The sequence below is a fragment of the Hippichthys cyanospilos genome, chromosome 11 (genome assembly GCF_059441005.1).
Source record: "Hippichthys cyanospilos isolate Australia breed blue-spotted pipefish chromosome 11, RoL_Hcya_1.0, whole genome shotgun sequence".
In the NCBI taxonomy this organism is placed as follows: domain Eukaryota; kingdom Metazoa; phylum Chordata; class Actinopteri; order Syngnathiformes; family Syngnathidae; genus Hippichthys; species Hippichthys cyanospilos.
This window is the reverse complement of record NC_142379.1, coordinates 1146832-1169457: the sequence shown is the minus strand read 5'-3', so window position 1 is coordinate 1169457 and position 22626 is coordinate 1146832. Positions and strand designations below refer to the sequence as shown.

The 22626-nt window shown below is 46.9% G+C and overlaps 1 protein-coding gene across 4 annotated transcripts in view; it reads right to left on the bottom strand.

The window, feature by feature from the left end:
* The window catches only part of LOC148415384 (protein furry homolog), a 51033-nt gene that overhangs the window by 12453 nt on the left and 15954 nt on the right, over positions 1–22626 (bottom strand). For 3 of the 4 annotated variants that reach the window (XM_088427013.1, XM_088427011.1, XM_088427012.1), the window contains exons 2-45: positions 21676–21875; positions 21113–21166; positions 18528–18667; positions 18376–18466; positions 17894–17973; positions 17746–17826; positions 16728–16896; positions 16431–16523; positions 16212–16310; positions 15725–15826; positions 15538–15641; positions 14799–14907; positions 14648–14734; positions 14410–14581; positions 13891–14023; positions 13320–13427; positions 12733–12994; positions 12209–12391; positions 12048–12143; positions 11280–11530; positions 10694–10874; positions 10295–10422; positions 10054–10111; positions 9612–9703; positions 9370–9542; positions 9075–9235; positions 8278–8388; positions 8045–8199; positions 7397–7496; positions 7155–7326; positions 6475–6719; positions 6006–6152; positions 5700–5871; positions 5532–5619; positions 5192–5274; positions 4101–4251; positions 3856–3959; positions 3129–3314; positions 2338–2521; positions 1958–2073; positions 1346–1533; positions 1134–1228; positions 513–1072; positions 162–259 (exon numbers count right to left, since the gene is read on the bottom strand). In XM_088427013.1, the coding sequence (XP_088283139.1) occupies positions 162–259; positions 513–1072; positions 1134–1228; positions 1346–1533; positions 1958–2073; positions 2338–2521; positions 3129–3314; positions 3856–3959; positions 4101–4251; positions 5192–5274; positions 5532–5619; positions 5700–5871; positions 6006–6152; positions 6475–6719; positions 7155–7326; positions 7397–7496; positions 8045–8199; positions 8278–8388; positions 9075–9235; positions 9370–9542; positions 9612–9703; positions 10054–10111; positions 10295–10422; positions 10694–10874; positions 11280–11530; positions 12048–12143; positions 12209–12391; positions 12733–12994; positions 13320–13427; positions 13891–14023; positions 14410–14581; positions 14648–14734; positions 14799–14907; positions 15538–15641; positions 15725–15826; positions 16212–16310; positions 16431–16523; positions 16728–16896; positions 17746–17826; positions 17894–17973; positions 18376–18466; positions 18528–18667; positions 21113–21166; positions 21676–21875 (6362 nt within the window). The remainder of the gene's footprint in view (positions 1–161; positions 260–512; positions 1073–1133; positions 1229–1345; positions 1534–1957; positions 2074–2337; positions 2522–3128; positions 3315–3855; positions 3960–4100; positions 4252–5191; positions 5275–5531; positions 5620–5699; positions 5872–6005; positions 6153–6474; positions 6720–7154; positions 7327–7396; positions 7497–8044; positions 8200–8277; positions 8389–9074; positions 9236–9369; positions 9543–9611; positions 9704–10053; positions 10112–10294; positions 10423–10693; positions 10875–11279; positions 11531–12047; positions 12144–12208; positions 12392–12732; positions 12995–13319; positions 13428–13890; positions 14024–14409; positions 14582–14647; positions 14735–14798; positions 14908–15537; positions 15642–15724; positions 15827–16211; positions 16311–16430; positions 16524–16727; positions 16897–17745; positions 17827–17893; positions 17974–18375; positions 18467–18527; positions 18668–21112; positions 21167–21675; positions 21876–22626) is intronic. The other variant, XM_088427010.1, reaches the window with a different exon arrangement.

Genomic DNA, 22626 nt, shown 5'->3' with positions numbered 1-22626 from the left:
TGGGGTTTGAAGAGTGAAATATGTAAAATGTAGCTCCAAAATTGAACTCAGACACCCTGGTTAGGGGGTACTTGGCTGAATAAAACATTTCACAAAAAAAGACAGAAAAACTACCGACCTAAATTATGCATGTTTAAAGACAGTGAGAAAAAAAAACAAACCTGCGCAATCCTCTCGGCGACATCCTGGCAGAAGTGTGTGGGACCATCAAAATTCTGCACCAGATGTGGGAGCAGGCAGAGAACGTTCAAGGGGAAACCTAGAGCGAAACAAACACATTTTTTTCACTTTCAGACTAACCTGTAACCCATATAAATGCTTGTTGACTTACATTGCCTTTTTCTTTCATTAAAATTAAAAAGGGTACACAATATTTATAGTGATCGTGTTTCCAGTCACCACGGTGAGCGGCCTTTGTGAAATGTTTTCTCTTTTAGGCTTTACAAAAAAGAACTGAGAAGCACTGCTCTATGCATTTTTTTTTTTTTTGGTTAAGGATGCAACGAAGGTACCGATAGCCTGCGAGGTGTCCACCACGGCCGCCCGCGACGCGGGCGTGAGCTGCCAGAAGAGCTTGAGCGTGAGGTCCAGGGTGGCGGCGGACGTGAAGCCCTTGAGCAGAAGCTGCTGGAGCCCCGTGAAGCGGCTCCACTTGAGCTGGCCCCGCAGCTTGTCCAGCCTGTCTCGGTCCTCCCGCTTGTCCAGCGACAGGTGGCCCAGCAGCTTGTCCAGCAGCCTCAGCGCCATCTGGTACTCGAACTCGAAGTCGGACTCCATCAGCGCCACGGCCGCCCAGAAGACGGCGGCCAGCAGGTTGCCCGGATGGTTGACGTTGCCCGGGTCCCAAACGTCGTCCCCGGAGGACGGCGGGCACGCTTGGACGCGGTCCAGGGTGGCGCTGCGAGGCGGGTCCGGGCGCCCGTCCCGGCGGGCCTCGGCCTGGCCGAACTTCTTGGGCACGGACGAGCTCCTCTGATGCCGGCTGCGCTCTTCTCGGCGCAGGTCCAGCTGGCCGGTGCTCTTCCTGTTGGACGTCAGCTTCGGCGAGTCGACGAGCTCCGGAGATGACGCCCTGCCATCCCACGCGACGTTAATTACCGAGGCGCCTCGGGAGGCGTCCGCCGCTAACGCACCTGCTCAACGCGGCCACGGGCTCGTTATTCTTGAGGCACTCGGCCAAGTTGTCCACAACTGATTCCAGCGTGAGTAACACTTCCATCACGTAGCCCTGCCACAGCGGAAAAATTACATTAAAGCAAAGTAACCCCCGGCATATTAGATCATTTAATGTGCCAATATACAATCTTTGATTGTCCTTTGTTGTATGTTTCAGGCAAACACTAACCTGCACCTCTTCTCCGTGTTCCCCGACGACCTCGACCAGCCTGGAGAGCAAATCGGAGACGGCGTGCGCGTAGACGGGCTGGCGCAGCGCCCGGAACACTTGGAAGGAGCGTCCGGCGTAGTGACGCGAGGAACTGCACAGGGCCGTGTGCAGGGCCACTTCGCAGAGCTGCTGCTCCAGGTGCCATCCTTGACATAATTGTATCGAAATATGACATCATAAATCACATTTGCTGTTGATGGAGGATCAGTGCTTCTCAAGTGGGGGTACGGAAAAGCGCTTCAGGAGGTACCTGAGAATTTGGCTAGGCTTTTGTAGGTGTCGGCAAATGTAACTTATTGTTTTTAAGCCATGACTGGGACAGTATGGGTGTCTTTTCAAATTAAGAACAAATTAATTGGAACATGAAATAACGGCATTGTCTTTAATATAAAAAATATTTATTCATTTTAGAAGAAATGTAAATATGTGTCTTTGGGACTGAATGAGTAAAATCGTATTTGGATGGCATTGCACATTATTTCTTTTTTTTTGCATCCAAAAATGCGCTGGTTAGGGGGTGCGATAAAAATTCACATAATTGAAAAGAGGTCTGTTCGACACAATTCTTACCAGGCTCTTTGAATACGGACAGCACGTGGCGCAAGAAGTTTGTCAGCTGGACGGTACTTTTTGAAAGCTGATTCTTGGGTGAGATGTCTTCGTGGCACCACAGGGGTTCACCTGCTCTATAAAACAATACACAACACAATTACTGTACTTGAAAATATTATACAGCGTGTAATATTTACCGTATATACCCTAACGTCATCTGTTCTATTTTCCGGCTGGTCTGCCGTAAAATTGCAGCTCTTCACCACTAGATGGTGCTCAATCTACATTCTTATGAGCTTCTGGGAGTAAGAGTTTACTTTTCTTTTTGTACTGTACATGCAGCACATTCTCAGCTAAATCTTTCCGCGTGCATTTAATGGTTCTCTTCTCGGCGGTACCTGCTGGTTAAAAACTCAATGAGCTTGGCGGTCTTCTCGTCGGCAGGGGCCGCCAGTTCGTCCGAGATCTCGGGCAGGTTCCCCGTGCTTCCCCCCAGGCTCAGACTGGAAGACGTGGAGGAGGAACTGAGGCCCGAGTCCGGCACTGGAGAGGCCTGACCCTCCCTCAAAAAGTCCAAAGCTCCTGAGGCACAACGGAGGAAATGGCGCGCTGATAGCATCTGTCAAAGTGCACATGTGTGCACATACGCGCTTTAGGAGGGCTGGGAAGGAACGGCAAGTCGCTTAATGATGTCATTATGTCCTATCATGGGGCGTTATTGTGCCAAATCTCTACTTTTAGCAAAGTAAACACTCTGCAGTATCCTGAAAAGTCGATGTTGGAAAGGCAAGCGTGGGAAGTAACTTTATACTGTGCTGATGTGCTGATATAAAGTCGGGGGTAGACTTATAATCGCGTTTTTGTAAAATTCACCCAAATTAACCTTAAAAAAAGGGGTGGGGGGGTGACTTATAAGCGAGGTCGACTTGCACTCAGACGGTAAATGAAATAGTTGAGCGCGTCGGGAGCTGCAGAGGCAAAGCAGCACATCGGAGCTTTGACAGATGCCTGGACGAGGGGCGAGCGGGTAAAAATAGCCACGTGGAATGCTTTCATCAAGATCTGTCAAATCTCCAGTGCTCCAAGTTCCAAATACGCTCTCCTGGCAAAAGAACCTTATCTAAGAAGCATCCTGACAAGGAATGTCAGCCATTCCCCTTCTGGTTGCTTTATTTTTGTTTTTCTTTACCTGACGTGATGAGATCGGGCTGAAGGGCGGGCTGGCAAGTGAGGGTCTTGGTTCCGCCGAGCTGGCGCGTGTGCAGCAGCGCCGAGGCCACGGCCCGGAAGTTGTGGCGGCAGGACAGGGTGATGAGAAGGTGCAGGAGGAGACGCTTGCTGTGCTCAAACACCTCCGGACGGTAGTGGTCCATGCCTGAGGGTCGCAGCAGGAGCGCGTTATGTCAAATTGACACATGACAACAACAAAAAATACATTTATAACTGAAATGCAGTTAAATATTGAAGAATTTACATGACGATTAAGTTATTTTATATATTTGTATGCGTTTTAATGAGGCGCACTGTTACAAAATTGAAGGCTTTTAGGTGCGCCTTATAGTGCGGTAAATAGGCTACTAAAATGTGGTCAGCGGGCCGCAAACGGCCCCCGAGCTGTTGTTTGGACACCTCTGCTCTAAACAATCTGTGGATGGAATGTCAGTACGAATGCCTGCTTGACTACATGTCTCCTGTGATTGGCCGGCGACCAGTTCAGGATGTACCCCGTCCTCTCGCTGAACATAGGCTCCATCTTAGCCGCAAACCCAAGTGAGGACAAGCGCTCTAGAAAATGGATGCTCTCACTTGACTGACCTCAATCTGACACGCACAGAAAAACCACAGCACAACTTCGGAGTTATTTTAATCGCGTGGCGGTGTTTCTGAGAAGACGAGAAATTATAGTGTAAACGTACCCAAAAATAAGGCGTGCAGCAGCAGCGGGAGGTGCAAGGCCCAGTCCTCCCTCACGCTGTGGTCCACCACCAGCTCTGTCATCAATATGACTGATATATTACACCTGGCGGGAAGGAAAACGTGTACGTCACACGACTTTATTTAAAGGACGCCGCAGGGACGTGATCCACTCGACCGCTTTGTGGAGCCAAAGATCAACTCGGAATAAAGGTTCAACTGAACTTGACTGAAGCAGAGGACGGACCTGTGCAGCGGGCCTCTTGGGGCGGGTGTCTCGGGCAGGAAGTCCACCAGGGGAGCCCAACAGCCGCCGTTGAGGGGCATGGGGAGAGGATGCGGATGGTTGCTCTCAACCACGGCCATCAGCCAATCCAAATAAGGCGGGAGAAGTTCATCTGCGGAGACACAATGGCATTACGTAGATTCGTGGATAGATGCTTTTGTTTGGCCTTTTGGCTAGCTGTATGCAAGTTCTTTCGGATTGCTAGCTCTGGCTGGATAGATAATGGGGTTGTGAGTTAGCGACGACAGATAGCTGGCTAAATAGCAACGCTTTCATTACAGACACAGCCAGATGGATAAAAAGACAGACGGATAGACAGATACAGATAGATTGATGGCGAGATAGCTCGATGCATAGATAGATTAGTAGATTATAAGAAAATATCTTAGCAAAATAAAAAAAAGCAGGGCTCTAAGATTGAACCCTGTGGAATCCCATGTCTGTATCTTGATGGAACTACCCTCGGAAATAAACAAATCAAACACCAGATAAAAAGCAATAAACAATTAAAACAAGGGCCACTTCACTTTCTTTTGATTAGATTGTAAATGTTTATTTGTTTGAGCAAGGAGAAGTGATATTTGTTCTATTTACTACCAGCAAAACCAAATGTGTGTGTTGAGCATTTCCAGTAAATTCCATTGAGTCATGGCACAAAATGCTAAAGTGAAGCCAGCGGATGGGTGGATGGGACCACGCCATTTCTATTTTCGGCTCAATCGCATTAACTCGTAAAGCAGCACCTCTACTATACTTGGCATTGGTGTCAAGCTAGAGAAGGAACTTTTAAAGGCGCCACTTAAAAAAAAAAAAAAAAAAAAGGCATTTTATGGGCAACTTGCTTGGTGGTTTGAGCAACTGTTTGCTTTATTTCTCAATGGCAGTCTGCACAAAAAAACCTTTCCAGAGAGCCTCAGGACAGACTGCGCGCACCGTGCTTCTGCATTATCAAGGACACCACGCCCTTCGCCATCTTCTCGTCCTCCGGTCCGGCTCTCACCAAATGGTGACGGAATTACTGACGAGGGGGAGAGGCGCCAAAATACACTTACACTTCTCCTCGTCGTACGATCCTCCCGAGCTGTTGCTGTAGCGAGATTCCAGGCGGTGGTGAGCTCGCTTCGCGTGGCTGAGCCTACGGATGGAGAGACGTCGCGTACTTACATTTGGATGATCGGGAAAACAAATCGGGAACAAAGGTTCCAATTCTAGGATATTTCGTAAAGATCATCCTGAATGATTGTCCCACATATTGATGAATGTCGACCATATTCCCCTCTTCTAATCAAAAAAAAGGATGATTATCAAATATTTCCAAAAGATTAGATTTTCCTGTGGCGTGGGGTAAACATGACGATACTTGAGCCAGACGTGAGCGTTTATCGTGCTAACCTTTCGTCGCCGTCCCTCGTCTTGTATTCATCTGCATCCGGGAAGCTTTGTTGTCCTGCCACCACGGTATTGGCACTGGATGCGGTTCCTGGAGAAAGTCCAAAGGTGAACGTGGTTTCTTCCGATTCGTAAGCCGCTTCGTCAACTGTCCTCCCGGAAGTAGCGTACCCGATGGCGTGCTGACGGCGGCCTTGCTGGTGGCGGCGAAGCGATAAAACGGCGGGCTGTCGCAGTGCTGCACCACGGGGTTGAGGGGGTCCGTCTGCTGCAACTCCAAAATCAACTCCTCCATAGTTTGCGTGGTGTTGTTTCGACACAGGTAGATCACCACCTTCTTGATCTGAGCACAGGGGCAAGATTATATCATAAAGAAAATAAAAAATAAATAAAATAACATGACATGCTAAAATCAGGATTCTTGCTCTTTTTCATCTGAAATTTTATTCTTTTTCAGACCCGTTTCACCAGACTTACGAACGGCAGGAGGACCGTGTCGCTGCTGACGCCACATAGGCTGATGAGAAACTGCAGCGCGGTTCGCAGGTTGTGGCTCCACTTTTCGTTGCACGCCAAAGCATTCCAGGCATTCTCCATTTCGGCTCCCGGAAGGTCATCTCCGTACTGGCCGGACGGAAAACAAAAATGGCAACTACGTTTGAGAGAAAATTTTGGATGTAAATACATACCAAAAGTCATACGTTATCGGGTCGTAGGGAAAGAAAATACCAAAGGAAAATAAAAAGAGAAGGGCTCTAATATTGAACCCTGTGGAACCCCATGCCTGGATCCTGATTTAACTACCCTACCTTTACCCATTTACATTTATTTTTTTTTTACTGCCTATCTAAATTTCAGATATCAGGCACTGCAGACGGATACGGAAGACATCACTCGGGGGCATCTGCTCTCTTAGCTCACGATGACAGCCAGAAGATGAATTTACCTTGGCGGTCATGTACATGAGGTTGTTGAGCACCATGGAGGTGGCTTGCGGGGAGCCCCAGCCGCTTCCCCATAGAGGCTGCCCGGCGGCGGCGGAGGCGCGCCCCCTCATCGAGGAGTCGTAGTCGAAGTGAGACGGCGCCGAGCCGCTATCTACCAGCTCTATGTTGCTGAGCCAGGGAAGGAGATAGGTCAGCATGATCTGCCTCCCGTTCGGGTGGGTGCTGGGGAACCTCTGGCTAACCTCTGGAGCAAACACATCAAGAAATCCTCAGGGGAACATCGCGCTCCAAACAACGCCAGCAGCATGCGGCGAAGGGGGGAAAAAAAACTAGATGCTCAACAAGGGCCGCCTTTGATATTATACATATTTTCGCAAAAATCCACCCATCTAAAGCGTTGAAAATGGATCTATGCATATATTTATTTCAAAATAAATTCATTTTTACAACCTTATTTTTGATCATTATTTTCAATCTGAACAATCAATAAGGTGATACAAAATAACATTTTAGCATTTTTACTCATCAAAAATAAACTCTTGCGACAAATAAAATGTTTATTATATAACAATGTGCTCTTGTTTATTTTAATGTTATTATTTGAGCAATTATTTAACACTTAAAATGTTAAATGCATGCAGGGTTTCCCCTGAAACCAATGTACCGTAATTTAAGCTACCTGAAAAAAGAGGGAGCGTGAATTCGGGGTACATGGCGGCCAAGTGGGCGGAGAGCTGCGGGACGGAGACGCTGTAGAGAGGCGGCAACGGGGCGTGAGTGCCGCAGAGCACGCCGTTGGGCTTCTGCCCCGCCATCTTCTTGGAGCACACGAACAGCCGGGCTTCCAGGATCTGCTGGCAAAACAAAGGGGAGCCGGGCCGCGAAATCTCGAGCGTGTCTTCGTCTTCATCTTCATCTCACCTGCATCAGTTGCATGGAAATCTCATAAATCTCCCTGTTGCCTTGGGAGCCCTTGAACAGGACCAGATTGAGCAGCGTCACCACATCACCTGGGTAGTTTCTGCAACAAATAGAGAAGGGGAAAAAAAATTGAATTTCTTTTTTTTTTTCTTTTTAACCCCAGGGGAAAATTTTGAGCCAACTCGGGCTTTTAGATGTTTTTTGTTGCGTGATATACCTTCATTGTCAAAACATTCAATATGGGGGCCCACGTCGGGCTCATTTACTGCCATTAAAAACTGGATATAGTGTCAATTTTGGACTAATTAAAAACCGGATGTTTTATCATGCATGTCCCCCGATTTTCGCATTATTCCCTTCAACGGGGACTTGCGAACAGGATGAATCTTTTGTGTTGACACCCCTAAACCAGCGGGTGGCACTAGTGGCCAACTTAGGACATTTGTAAGCCTTTCAATGACTTCATTAAGTGGCTTAGCCTGACTCCATGATGTAAAGTTCTTGCTATGCGTTGTGGGACTTGTAGTAAATTGTGTTGGGTTTGAATTGTTTTTGGTACGACTTTAAATTACGTTGCGCTTACGAATTGAAAACTTGCGAGCGCAAGGTGTTTTCCATAGAATCCACGACTTTGTTCAACCGGCGTACCTGCCGCCGCACACGGCGACGATGGCTTTGAAGCAGCCGGAGGCCAGCTGGCAGGAGCCCGTGTAGCAGCGATCCACGGCCCAGTTGAACAGGTTGACCTGCTCGCCGTTGAGCTCCAGGAGCAACATGACCACCTCGCATCCTAGCTGGTGGACCTGCGCGGAGAGGGTAGCGCGTCACACGCCGGAGGCGGGCGGAGTTTCTCAAACTTTGCGGCTCGGGGACGCCGGTACCCGCTGGTCCTGGCAGGCCAGGATGTTGTCCAGCCACTTGTAGAGGTAGCCGTCCGGAGAGAGGCCCACGTTGTCGAAGACCGGCCCGCAGCATAACACGGCAGACATGGCCTACAAGAACCAGAGGGAAAAGTCCCATTCAAATTCGGCCAGTTGTTTTCTATGGGCTCGATCTTAGTTCGTCAAATAATATTACAATACATAAATATACAGTACTTAAGTAGATCAGTAGTTCTGCAGTTTTATCAAGGATGACTTCGGTAAAATATATTTTGGGCAACGTTATAATTCAAGTTTATGTTCCAATGTCCGTCATGTTCCAATTAATTTGTTGTTAATTTGAAAATGTACACCGGTATAAGACGATCAAGGCATACGTATTAAACTTAACAAAAAAGGCATACAGCAATTGCCCTCGGAATCTCCATAACACAATTTAGCCATGAGTTGCTTCATATTTCGAGTAATTTGCTCTTAATTTGAAAAAAACAAATGTACCGTTCCTGGCACGACACTGAAAAGCCTTAAATTAAATGTGTAGAAAACCCTATTCAAGTCTCACGTAGATCTTGAAAAGCCTTCACATTTGAGATCCGCTGGTATAAGGATTTTATGTGATGAGTGTAAATGCGAGCTCTGGCCTTGTGTTTAGGCTCCTTATGAGTGCTCTCATTTTGTGTTTTTGTCTGTACCTTTCAATCATAAACTTCAGGTACATCAGTACCCATCCATGTTTGGGTAAAAAGGAGACGGAAAGACGACTGCCTGCATATTTTCGTTCCTTTTTTTTTCTTTACCTTCAAGGCGCAGTACTGGTAGCGCGTAATCTGGTGATTCCTGTCACTGTAGCGGTCCAAGGGGGTAAACATGATGCTAAAGGGCCCAGCCCACTGACTGAAGAGGATGAAGAGATGATGTCGGAGGCTCTGCTGCGGAAACAGGAAGCGCCTGTGGTGCACTGAGGAGGGAAACGAGACGGGCTCTTATTATTCATGATCTGATCACAAAGTCCGCAAGCACACTTAGCACTAAAATGGAAAATTCCCAGCAAGCTCCTGGTGTCGTAATAAGGTTAATGGAAGGTGGATGTACCTGGCACACGCTGGATGAGGTTGGCCACCATGGCGCTGAAGTGAAGCCGAATGTCCTTGAGTATGTCGGCGTCTTTGTCGTTCTCGCCTTCCAGGAGCACCCGCGTCAGGTCCACGTACTCCAGGAACAGGGCGCCCAGGGCCAGGGTGTCTCGCTCCAGAGCCCCGTTTGTGCTGCGTCAAACCAGTTACAAAGAGTTCACAAAATAATAAAAAATAAAAGATAAACACGCGGTCAACAACCTGTCACTGATGACGCCCGCGTCTGCCAGCAGCTCGAAGATGCGCAACAGTTGAAGTCGCAGAAGGTCCCGGCGCTCACGCCGCTTCTTGTTCTACACAAATGACACAAGTGGCACCTTCGCTTTTATCTTTTTTCATTAAAATGGCTCCAAATGACATTCAACTTTTTTCTCTTCAAATTAATAGCAAATTAACTGGAAAATGAAGTAACGACTTGTTAAATTCTGTTACAGTGACTCTTTTGCAAAACATTATTTATCCCTTTATTTCAGGGAGTAATCCCAACCACGGACCGGTCAATGCTTGAGACCTAGAAAAGTTTGATCTTTTCAAGAGAAGGCATGACAAAATATAATTGGCATATGCTAACATATACCAAAGGGAAACACCTGGCCCAAACGAAAATGTGGAATATAAAATAGTGGAAGCGAAATCAACCAACCTCAGGTCTTCTTTCCAGTGCTTCTTTCATTAGCGGGTGCAGTTCCTCCACCAGTTCCCTGAGGCCACACACACTCAACATCAGTCATCGCGTCAATCAAACAGCGACAACAGAAATTTTCCACCACATTTAACCTCAAAAATACTTCTTGAGCTGCTACAATGCGCACTAAGAAAGAATCGTCATAAAACTCATAAAAGGGCAGACGGGTGCCCGAATGACTTGGGAGAGGGCAAAATACCTGAAGACCAGGGAGTTGGTGCGGCCAAAGCCCAGAACCAAAGCCTCCGTCAGTTCCACGCTCTCGGCCCTCATGAGGGGAACCAGCTGCTTGAGGAGCCAAGCCACGGACGGGCAGCCCGGGACCACCTGAGGCATTCAATAACAAGCTCCCATATTTGTAGCATCATACGAACGTCTGGAAATGTGGCTGATATCAAATGAAAGATTGATTTCCATTCCTGACTTTGAATTACATGTAGGTAATATCTGCGCTGTAAGCGTGGAAACACTGCCATCTAATGGTCACAGTTATCACTACAGTGCTCAATTGGCTTATAGGTAAGCGTCAGTCAAGGGTGTCAGCTGTAGTGCGGAAAATCCGCACTGATTCCGCATTTGATGCGTCAAGCTCCATCACCTTGTTGTCGTTGTCGGGCGCGGCGGCGGCCATCTCGAGTGACGACGCTCTCAGGTGACCCGCGCTCATGACGCTGGGCTTGGCCACGCCCAAGCAAAGGATCAAGTAGTTCCTCCACAGGGTCATGTAGTGGTCGGCGCCGCCTGAGGTGCTGCTGGTCTTTTTGGCGTTCGCCGGGTTACTGGAAAATCACAGTTATTTTGAACATTTTATTTTGATATCAGGTAGCTGCACTCCATCAAAACAAGTTCTCGGCAGTTGTGCTTTCCATTTTATTAGTTCATTTTTATCTATAAATGTTTATTATTTCATTCTTATATATAAATTAAAAATACATAAATATACAGTGGACCCCCGTGTTACAACGTCCCTGATTCACGTTATTTTCATGTTGCGACTGAGTTTTTTCATTCCTTCTTTATGACACTTTCCCGGTTTTGCAACTGTCATGACCCTAGGGGCTTGGCTGTATTTGTGTCTCCATCTGCAGGCGCTTTTAGGTAATTACACTTATTTTCAGTCGCCGCCCCTGCAACGACGTCTGTTTCGGTGGCCTTTGCGCGAACGCGCGGTGTAAAGCTCTCACTTGGGGTCGACCAGCGGCATGAGCACGTGCATGCGGGCGAAGGCGTAGGGCCACGCGTAGCCCAGGGCCAGCGGGCAGCGCTTGGGCAGGTGCTCCGGCCTCAGCAGGCCGTACAGGCACAGCGCCCACGGCTCCTTGGCCGACTGCGCCAGGATCCAGGCGTGCGACGGGCTCCGGATGTCGTGGGGGCCGTTGACGGGCCGGGCGTTCCACTCGGCCAGCCACTGCAGGTCCACGTGGGGGCCGACGGCCTGGAAAGGAAAGGCGGCCTCATTTCCGCGTTCTGGTTCGCCTCTTCGATATCGATATACTTATATCACGAATGCAACCTCCGAACCTTTACAGAATGACATTTATCTTTTCAAATGAACAACAAATTCATTGGAAAATTCGTGGACTCCCTATAGAGGATCGAAAGTACAATAAATAAACCCGACCTTAAATCTTCCATTTGAAACATAGCCAATTATTCATGTTTGAAATGAAATCTGTCTTTATCTCCGCCAACTATCTGTCATGGTCAAATTTGACAGATGAAAGAAATTCACAACACATGACCATGAAATAACGAGTTAAATAGAGAAACAATTACAAAACCATACTTTTAACATATAATCATCGGTAATCTAATTGATAACATTTGATAACCCAAGTACTTATTTGCTCGAAAATATATATTTTTTTAATATGATTGCATTTCTCAATACATTTTTGCACCTGACTTTGAGCGAAGTTCCGATTACGATTTGAGGATCCGGCGGAACTCACGCAACTCACCGCGTCGGAGACGGTGACGTCCAGCAAGCTGTCCGCGATGACGGGGCTGAGCCGGTCCATCACCTCCATCAGCGGTTTATCGTCATCCTGGGCGAGACGAGGCGTCAGCCGCGAGAGGGCGTCCCGCGGCCCGCCCGCCTCCCAGCTTTTACCTGGGACTGGCCCAGCACGGCGAAGAGGCCGCGGATCTCCTTGAGGACGGCCACGGCCAGCCTGCGAGTGCTGAGCTGCCACGAGCACAGCAGCACCAGGGCCAGAGCTTCCACGGCGTGCAGCGCCGCGCCGTGCGGGCCGCGCTCCGCCGCCGCGCGGGCCTCGGAGCTCGTCTGCAGCAGCTTGCGGGTGACAGAAATGGACCTTCGTCCTGAGTATCATTAAGTCTGAACCCGAGCTGTCAAAAAATCGACTCCCAAGTGGGCCGGACCGATAAAATCATATGTGTCTATATGTTCATATAACTTTAAAATAGCAACTTCAAATGTATAATTATTATTATCAACGTTTCAAGTTTTTCATTCATTGAAAAAAAAAAACATACAAAATCATCCGGTGGGCCGGATTAAAAAACGTTCTTGAAAAGACAATTTTTGAGTTGACATCCTAGCTTGTAATGAGCATACAAAAAAACAACCAAATGAATGCTTGAATGACTTGAACGTAGCGGAATTTGACGCACCTCAGCGGTGTGTAGCTTAGCCACGTCGGCGCTTTTCCCCGCCGCCGCCGCCGCCGCCGTCACTTTCCACTGGGTGAGCAGCTGGAGCAGGAACTTGAGGGACGCGTCCAACAGCCCCTGGTGGGCGTCCTGGACCTCGCGCAGCACAAAGCCGGAGAACCCGAAGAGCACGTCGTCGCGCCAGTCGGGAAAGTCCACCAGCAGACTTTGCAAAGAGTTCTGAGCGATGAGCCGCAGCTCGTCGTCCATGTGGATCGTCAGTCTAGAGCGGACCGAGAAAAGATATTTTGGAATGGAACCAAGCAACGAAAAGACATGGTTTTAGATCCGAGCAGTCCTTTAATGTAAACAAGATGCATTTGTTCCAATTTTTCAGATCGTACTTCTTTTCTATTCTAGGCGCCTTATAATGCGGTGCGCCTCATATCTGAAAACGGCTTTTAAATAGCCCATTCATTGAAGGTACTTGTTTTGTTGCTATTCACTTTAGTTCAGCTCCATCTAGTGGCAGCATAACGCAAGCCCAGTCACTACTGTTGCTTCTACTCTTCGTATCGCACAGAGACTGAATTTGTTGATCATCTCACCGAGAGAGCAGCTCTATGAGTTCCGTCTTGGACATCCCGTCGGGCATCATGCGAGGAATGGCCGCCACGCACGTCCTGAACAAGTCGATTTTGGGCTTGCGTTCGCCCCTGCAGCACATGTTGCCTACTATCATGTCTTTTGTTCCTTCATACTTTCAATTCATAAACAAAAGTCCAAAAATAAAAACGTGTCTGATTATGTTGTTTTTACAAACTATAAAGTGCAAATACACATCCCAGGACTGAAATTCATTTCAGTATTAAACTACTTGGCGGTAAGCATTGAGAAGAATATCGTCCTGAGGTCATTTGTGTCCACTGTTGTGGACATTTGTTTTTGTTCTACATCTTTGGACACATCCCAATTACCCTATTAAGTCCCAGTGTGCTCAATTGAGGACATCCTGGTCTTTCCGATCATGTCTCACGTCTTTAGCTTGGATGCAATTCACTTTGCCGCCTTGCTGAGACAAAATGGACACAACGGTGGACGCAGGTTCTCGGGAGAAAATCCTAGCGTGAAAAACAAATTGTACACACGGCACTTTAAATTGTGCCGTCCGCTACATACGTGATCATGTCCTCGGGCTCTTTGTTCAACATCTGAGCGTTGGTCAGCATCATGCAGCGTCCCACTTCCTTGTCCAGGTGTCTCAGGATGTTGTCAATGGCTTTACGCACGTGGTAGTAATACTGGGACATCCCTTAAGGAAACCAAACACACTTGTACCTTCGCTTGCACTGCAAAAAGTCCATTTCAAGAAAGCATCATATGAAAAATATTCTCATTTTTTGTGTAAAAAGGGAAAAAAATATCTTGTGTAGCAAAGATTCTTAAGAAAAGAATGCTTATTTCAGGATATTACATTTTTTTGCGGGGGGGGGCTGCACTTTTTGCAGTGTATTTGCCTGAATTTGATTTATAACATGCTTAAATGAAGATTTTCTGACTTGTTTTTGCACTCTGAAAACATGAGAATAAAAAAACTGAATTAGGTTTTTGAGGCCTAATTCTTATTCGTTTGTGTTTTCTTTCCGCGTTTTGGGTCGGGCACTTTTTGCAGCGTGCCTATTTGATGGAAACTCTCACCAATGTCTTTGGCCTCCTCATCCGTTAGCGTTTTGCTCAGGTACGTCTTCTTGACCCGCAGCGTGGCCCCCGAGGGTAAAGCGCAGCCGGTGGTGGGCATGGGAGGCTCGCCGTCCTTCTGCTGAAGATTGTCCGCCACCACCAGGAAGGCTCTCAGACCGATGTTCATTCTCTGCGCGCAAAGCGGCGCGTCTTTACATTGGGCTCTTATGCGGCCGTATTTCCTGCGTCTGCGTACCTCCGGATTGAGACTGAAGGCTTTTGCGGCTTTGCCCACGCACAGGAGATCAAAAATAATTTCTTTCACGGCAAAGTCCAGCCTTTCCTGACATGAAACAAAGACCGTAGGGTAAACGGGATCCCGACTGAAGGTGTTTCTACGAGCTCACCTGCGCAATAAACTGAATGATTTTGACAAATATGTTGAGAGGCATGTCTCTGGGCACCACGCTGCGAGACCCTTTGGGGAAAAGGGTCGTCACGATGCTGTTGAGGCGACTGCGGACAGAAGACCAGAAAAAACAGCGCCTTTTCCAAATCGCAAAGACAACCCAGTTAGTTAGCCTAATGAAGAGTTTTATTATCCTCCGAGCAGACGATCGCCTTTTATTTTGCCTTTTCAACGATAAAAATAAAAGTAGCCAAAGAAATAATCCAAATAATGGGATGAACGCTAATGTGAGAAAAGAGTAGGCGGGGCAATGGGACAACGTTGCTTCCATTCGACAGTATGTTAGCACCCTTTGCTTAAATCTAGGCTCAAACGAGAAAAAAAAATGCTTAAGCTACATTTTGAAGAATTTGAGACTTGTTTTTCCACTCTTAAAACCACTATGAAAAAAAAAAAATCTTGAATCAGGTTTTCTTATCAGGAAAAATATCTTACACCATTGGCAGATTGTTTGGCTTAAAAGAGGAAAAAATGCAATATTTTTATTTGAATATCCTCATATTTGACACACTTTTTGCAGTGTAGGTCGCTACAGTCGTATATATCACAATTCGCCACTAGTTTAAACACAGCTGTGCTCATAAGTTTACATAAGCCAAGCTAGCTTTATGTTGATAAGTTGGTCAGAAAATATTGATTAGCTAGCTAACTAGCTAGCTCATATGAGGAGGACAAACCCTTGCGTTGCAGTGTTGCTCTCGCACTTGATCCGGATCACGTAGACCCAGAGCAGACGATACAGCGACTCCAGCGCCACGCGGGCCATCTTGGGGTCTCGACTCTGCAAGACGCGGGGGAGAATCACGCCGCCGCTTTTTGACAACTTGGCCAGGGCGCCCCCTAACGGGGATGGGATGCCATTACCTTGAGATTGGAGAGGCAGTTGTTGAGGAAGACGTGCCATCTGTTGAGGAAGAACTGCTTCTGGCTGACGCACAGCAGGCAAGTCACTAGCGGGTAAAACGCCTGTCGGGGGCGTGGGGGCAAATTGCCTTCAAAGGTCGATTCGATGACCCCGACAGCAGTTTCAGCGATACACGCGGAAATGGCGGAACAAGTCAAAGATAACAAAACCCAGGAAAAGGATTAAAAGGCGCACTGTCAGCTTTAGAGAAAATTCAAGGCTTTTTCGTGCGCCTTATAGTGCGGAAAATACGGTGGTGCAAATTACGCATTCGTTTGGAGCATTGATCCTGAAAAAGAGGATCCGTTTTTTATGTTGTGTCCCAAGAGTATTTATACACGAGAGATTACGGTATTGCGCAAGCCCGATGAAATCCAGGCGATGGAAATACGCGACATGGAACGTGCCGGTCGGTCGTGTGCGCTCGCTTTGCAGCTGCGAACTAACCAGCGAATGCTTCTTTCTTGCCGACAGGTCGAGGGTGCTGTCGTACAAGCTGTCCACAAAAGTCCTCAGGCAGGGAACGTTCACCTCATTCTTCACCGCCTGCGACAAGACCGTCACATCGGGGGTATTCTTCCGTTCGTGAGTACCGTACCGGATTTTTCCGATTGAACAAACTTGACGCTGCGCAGTTGTGGAGTTCAGCGGGCAAAAATCACTTACCGCCGCCACGGGAACCAAAATTTCAACAAAGAGCCCGGCCAAGGCGTGTTTAATGTCCTTGTCCTTAACCTCCAGGAAGTATTGGGCGCATTCCTGCAAGGAACACATTTGCGCTAGAGCTAAACATCGTTTTTAAGATCACAGCCGAGCCAAACTTTTAGGCGCTATAGAATCCTTTTAAAAAACACAGTTTGTGTTAGCGTGTCGAGTTTCCTAAATATTGATTTTTAGCCATTTCCATTTTTGAATTTTTTTTTAGAGCAACTGCTTGGCGGAATCCCCCAACAGTTGAATTACCTGCATGAACTGAAATGAAGCTTCGAAATCCTCGACAGGATACATCTTAATCCGGAAGAACTTGACCCCCATGATGAGACTGATGGTACTCTGGACCACGTGTGGACTCTGCTCTTTCTGCCTCAGCTCCTTCAGTTCTGTCATGAACTTCTTCTTCACGGCAGGAAACCTGAGCGCAAACAACCCGAGGTGGGCACCAGAGGTGGGCTGTAATGCTTCGTTTTTTTTTTAGTCCCGCCTGCATCCAATTAGAAGCAGCTTGACCTACATGGTGATTTGCTACAGTTTCGGATTAAGAGCCTCAGATTAATTTGTCTTCTTGTTGCGCTGATATTACCGTTTTGTGTTTCGAGTGAAGTTTAATTACAGACATCGGGTTAATTTGATGTAAGGGAGGCGGGGCACTGAGGACTGACCGATGTCGGACCAGCAAAAAAATGCAAAAATTGCCCACCTCCGCAAGCGATACGGCATTTCCCTCAATCTGCCAGACAAATAGCAACTTCCTGGGTGTCTGATTCCAGGGAGACTCCGGATGCTATTTCAAGAGGCGCGCCTCCTAAAAATATCAGCCCCGCCCCCACCGTGTGCTCCTTCCAGACGTTGAGTCTGCACTGTAAAGATGAGCTCCCGGTTGAGCGTCTGATCCCTCTCAAATTCAACCAGACACGATTCTTCACTCAGACTATTTATAGATGCTAATGCAACACCCCGGGTGGTCGTCTTCGAGCTTATGTGAAAATATGTTTTTTTTTTGTTTTTTTTACCCAGACAGACAAAAATGGTGTGAGAGACAACATTTCATCGACGGCCGTTTAGGGTGGGTGAAACGTTCCCCGGGCTCTATTTTAAGAGCTTTGTTCTGTGCTGTGGTGATCCGAAAACAGAAACTGGACACACATCAATTTCCAGTCCTAGTTTGGTCCGAGGGGGCAAAAATGAGACTTCTCCACTCACTCCTCAACTGGAGATGCGGAGGCACGGCACCGATGAATACCACAAGAGTACACGTACTCACTTGGACTGGGCCAGTACTCCCATGACCTCGGCGTAGAGGTCCGCTACGGTGTGCATGTTGCCAGTGTTAGGACCGTGATATCTGTCAAAGAAACAAGAGAAAACAGGCTCAAGGAAATGTGGTCCGAAAATATAGTCAAAGACTTTACCCTTCTTTGTATCTAAAGTGCTTAAAGGCTATGTTGACGACCTCGTTGACCAAGTTGTCGAGTGCGGGGTACAGCGGCATCTGCGGAGACGTAAATAGAAAATAAACTTCAAGACGTGGTTCGTAATGAGAGAATCTATTTTTCTGAAACAAGCGATATTATTTATATAGTTCTTCTGAAAGCGGACCGGAGCTTGCTAGCTAGCCAGCTAATACAGAGCGCAGAAAAATAGGCGTGTCAAACATACGGCGCGTGGGCCCTTTCTGGCCCGCAAACTGGTTTCGTCATGCCCGCGAGATGATTTTTTTTAACGTAAAGTATAAAAATGAGCCGAATGTTTTTTCAAGACATCGTTTCATTGGTCCGGCCCACTTGAGAGTAGATTTTCTCAAACGAGTTTGACAACCCCGGCCTGCGAGACGAAGCGCTAATGTTGACAAAACAACGACCGTTGACTTTGCATGATCAAAGGGGGAAATCACCTGCTTGAGCACTTCTATGAGCGCCAGGGAGAAGATGAAGTCGATTGCCAGATCTCTCCTCTCAAGTAAATAATCCCTCCGCTGCTCATCGCTGTAAACAGACACGGGCAATGACGGCCGGCCGAGCGCGTTTCCCCGTTCACGGAGCTCACTTTTTGGCCTTGGTGTTGGCTCTGGGCCGGTACTCGTGCAGCTCCTCCTCCAGGCCGTTTTGGCGGCGGTACCAGTCAAAGAGCGTGCGCAGGATGGAGGGCAGGCAGTACTCGGCCAAGGAGCTCATGGTGCTTATCAACTGCGGCAAGAAGTCGGGCAGAAACAGATTGCCATCAGCCGGCGTCTTCCTGACTTTAATTGCTGATGAGATCACAACAGAAGAATGCGGGAAGGACTTTGTTTTTGCAGCAACCGCTTTCCAATTATGTACACCCTGTGAAATCATTCGATTCTCCTGACGTCATCTGGTTTATTCGTGGCTCCTGTGCCGTAAGAGTGACAAAATAAAAGCGTGCAACCTGTTGCAAGGATTCACTACAACACAATTTAGCAGTGAGATGCATCGCGTTCCAATTAATTTGCTCTTAGCTTGAAAAGAAAAATGTCCTGCTCCTGCCAGAAAATGTTGTCACTATTGACAGTGTTCATCTGGATGAAACTTTGTAAAACTGTACAAAGTTTTGTGAGGTAGCAACAAGACCCTTTAACAAAAAATGCATGTTTTTGTCCATGTACGTCGAGGTTTTGTTTTCCACATTTTCAAAGCCCGCAAAACTCAAACAGAGCCATTTTTGCCATTAATAACATTCATTCGAATGTGAAGTAAGTAATATGTCATTTACGAGGCTTAAGACGATTATATATTCTACTAATTCGATATAGTCGTATGCATTGCTGTTATTTTGAAGAGAAATACATTCTGCTCCTGCCGGAATTTTTGTCACTAACAACAATGCTTAGCAATGTGCTGGTTCATGTTTCAATTAATATGTTCTTATTTTGAAGAGAAAACCATCCTGTTCTTCTCAGGGCATTAAATTAGATTTGCTGCAAACTGCAGAAATCCTGTTCAAATGTTACATAGCTACCATTTGGACCGAATATTTAAAGCGTTTCACATAAAGTGTTTCAATGGCTTGAAATAGGAAACACCAAAAAGACAAAATCCAGCAGAAAAAAAACAAGGTGTCGACCCAAGACTTTTGCACGGTAGCCTGATCGGCAAATGCGTTTTGATGACAAGTATGGGGCGAGCTTGTCTCGGCTAAGAAGCGAGACAAGGTGCCCGTAAGCTTGAGGGAAAGGAAGGAACGGGCGGGTTCCGAGCACACAGGAAGGGAGGAAAGTCCAGCGGGCCCGAAGCGGGGTGGGGGGGTGGGGGGTGGGGGGGACACAAGCGAGGCCTTCATAGAGCACGAGGCCCAGAGAAGAATCCGGGCTGTGTGCGCAAGGCAAAATAGTGCTTCGCGCGGCCGCACAAACGCCACGCTGTGGCCCGCCGTCAAAGGAGGCTCTCAGCGCACGGAGGCGCCTCGGACAAGCGCCAGCGCTCGGGGAAACATGCCTTGCCCTCCGCTGGCTCACAAGCAGCTTTTGTTGGGATGCGGCCCAATGGGCCTTTTCAGGTATAGCGTCCCAAATGGAGGCGGAGCTTTTCAAAAGCATGTACAGTAAGGGACGCAAACACTTACAGGAATAACATGGAGGAAAAAAAAAAAAAAAAAGATCTGTACCGGCCTGCGTCAATAATTTCACCGACCGTATTTTCCACACTATAAGGCGCACCGGATTATGAGGCGCACCTTCAATGAATGGCTTATTTTAAAACTCTTTTCAGATACAAGGTGCACTGCATTACAAGGCGCATAGAAAAGAAGCTACAGTAGTGGCAGGGCTTGCGTTAAGCATCCACTAGATGGAGCTGCGCTAGAACGAATGGCAACAAAACAGTCAGATAAGTCGGTCGAACTTGATTATTAGGATATAAACCAAATCATTTCAATATTAAACTTAAACATTTGAATCAAATTGCAGCCAAAAACAAATATATTGGTTTTGTTGATTAAAAAACGGTTTCTGGATTTATTTTATTAAATCAAGATTCCTTAAAAGAAAATACAGTTTTTGCGCCTCGTCCCAAATAAATTGCTTCCAAATTTGAGCATATATAGGATATTCAAATTATAAACAGGGTTTTATAAAATGTTTCATCATAAAATAAACATTCATAACTAAAAGGCAGAGGTAAAAATGGAAGAATTTACATGGTGATTAAGTTATTTTATTTTTCCGTCCCACCCAAAAAAATCAAACTGGCGGTTTACTCATTGTATAGAAAAAATTCAAGGCTTTTCGGTGTGCCTTATAGTGCAGAAAATACGGTAGTGGTTTCAGTTATGTGCCCTTGAAAACAGAATTCTCTGCCATCCGCGTCTGGGTCATTATTAACATTTGTAGTGATATCTTTACATGAATTCTATTCAGGAAGTTGAGAGATTGTGTAAGATGATCTCTGCTGGAAAACGTCCCCGTCTCCCTTCTGTGGGCCACCTAGGGGCGGAGCTATGGGCTGGTTACTGGTTGAGTCCAGAAAGGCAAAACAGGACACACTTGACTCATGGACGCAGCAATTTATCACAAGCCATTAAAAAGCCCACTTTCCTTCTGCTGTCTGTTTGAAAGGAAATGATGTCAACTAAATGCGATAAACGCGAAATGGAAAAAGCGGTGAAGCAATGCTTACTTGGTCAAACTGAGGATCTTCACCCCTCTGAAGCGACTTTGCCAAGGGCTTCTCCTGAAACAAACAAAAAAAAACCACCAAAAGATGTTATTCTCTCAAAACGGAGCTTCACCCGTCCCACGTTTTTCAACTCAGCGCCACTAAGCAGAGGACTGTATGTAGCCATCAATCGGCCTGCCGCCGATATTAACGACGCGACATAAATGGTGCGCCTCTCGTCTTCAATCGTGCGACGCGATGACAGCTTCCAAAAAGGATTGGGGCTGCTTAATGAGTTTTACACCACTCACGCACATCCTCATTATGGAATAAATGGAGGCTGGATTGTCAGTTGAGTGCCCGGAGGACAAAGAGGACATTTTACGCAATTTGTCAAAAGGAAGAATATTTAGCGCATATCAACGACTAAAGGATAACAAATGAAATCAGGTAAAAAGACAGCCGAGTTTTCTGTACCTTTTACTAGTTTGCTCCTTAATTTGAGCAGCAATGGGAGTTGCTCTTCACAGAGGACAAAGAATACATGTATTTGCTGCTCCAACATGACAGTAACACAGACTCACCAGCGGCTCAGCCATGATGACGTGGATCTTGCGCTCCGAAACAGTGGCGAAGGCAGCAAAGAGGCTCTTTAGGACGTACTCGCCCGGCTTGCTCTCCGGGTCCACGCTGATGGGCATGGCGACCGGCGGGCCCTTCTCCCCCAGGGGACTGCAGACGGGAGGGAGGGGCGGCTTGCTGTAGCCGTTGCCCACGGGCGAGGCTGCCGAAAGCACGTAATGTTATTAATGCTTTCGCACGCTGTCATTTTAGGCGTAGGTTAAATATTCATTTCGGGGATTCTTTCACATGCCACTAGAGGGAGCGGGCATACCACTACCTGGTAGACTTAACCGTAAATCACCGTGGACCAGTCAATGCTTGAGATTTTTAATGTGGAGCGCTATAACTCAATAGCTCAAATAAGTTCCTTATGTTATATAAGTTATATATCTTCCAAAAATGCACACAAATTGCATTGATTAAATCTATCACGTAACTGAATTACAAATGCTAGTAATTGCAATACAAAACGTTAATTAGATGCAAATGAGTACTTAATGCAAAACCTTTGCATATGGTACCAAAGGGAAATACCTGACACAAACGAAAACGCTAATGAGCTAATCGCATACAAGGCAGCACGATATGACATGCCAACATTTGCGTGCATGTTATCCACCATCACGAAATGTTGGAATTACAAAAAAACTTACAAAAAAACTCACAACATTCTTACAAAGAAAGTACAACTTCCACACACTCGTGGGCCACATTTCACAGAGAGACAGACGACAGTGACTGCTCTCGAGTCAAGCAGCACCCTCTTTCCTCACTCCAAAATGTCACATCAAGGGTGGCCAAAGGTGGCGCCAAAAATCAAAGATCAAGCCAAATAATACACCAATGAATCAACTGTTCAAGGATCCACTAAATCTTTTCCGAAACATCATTTCAGGTACCAGTACCAGGTC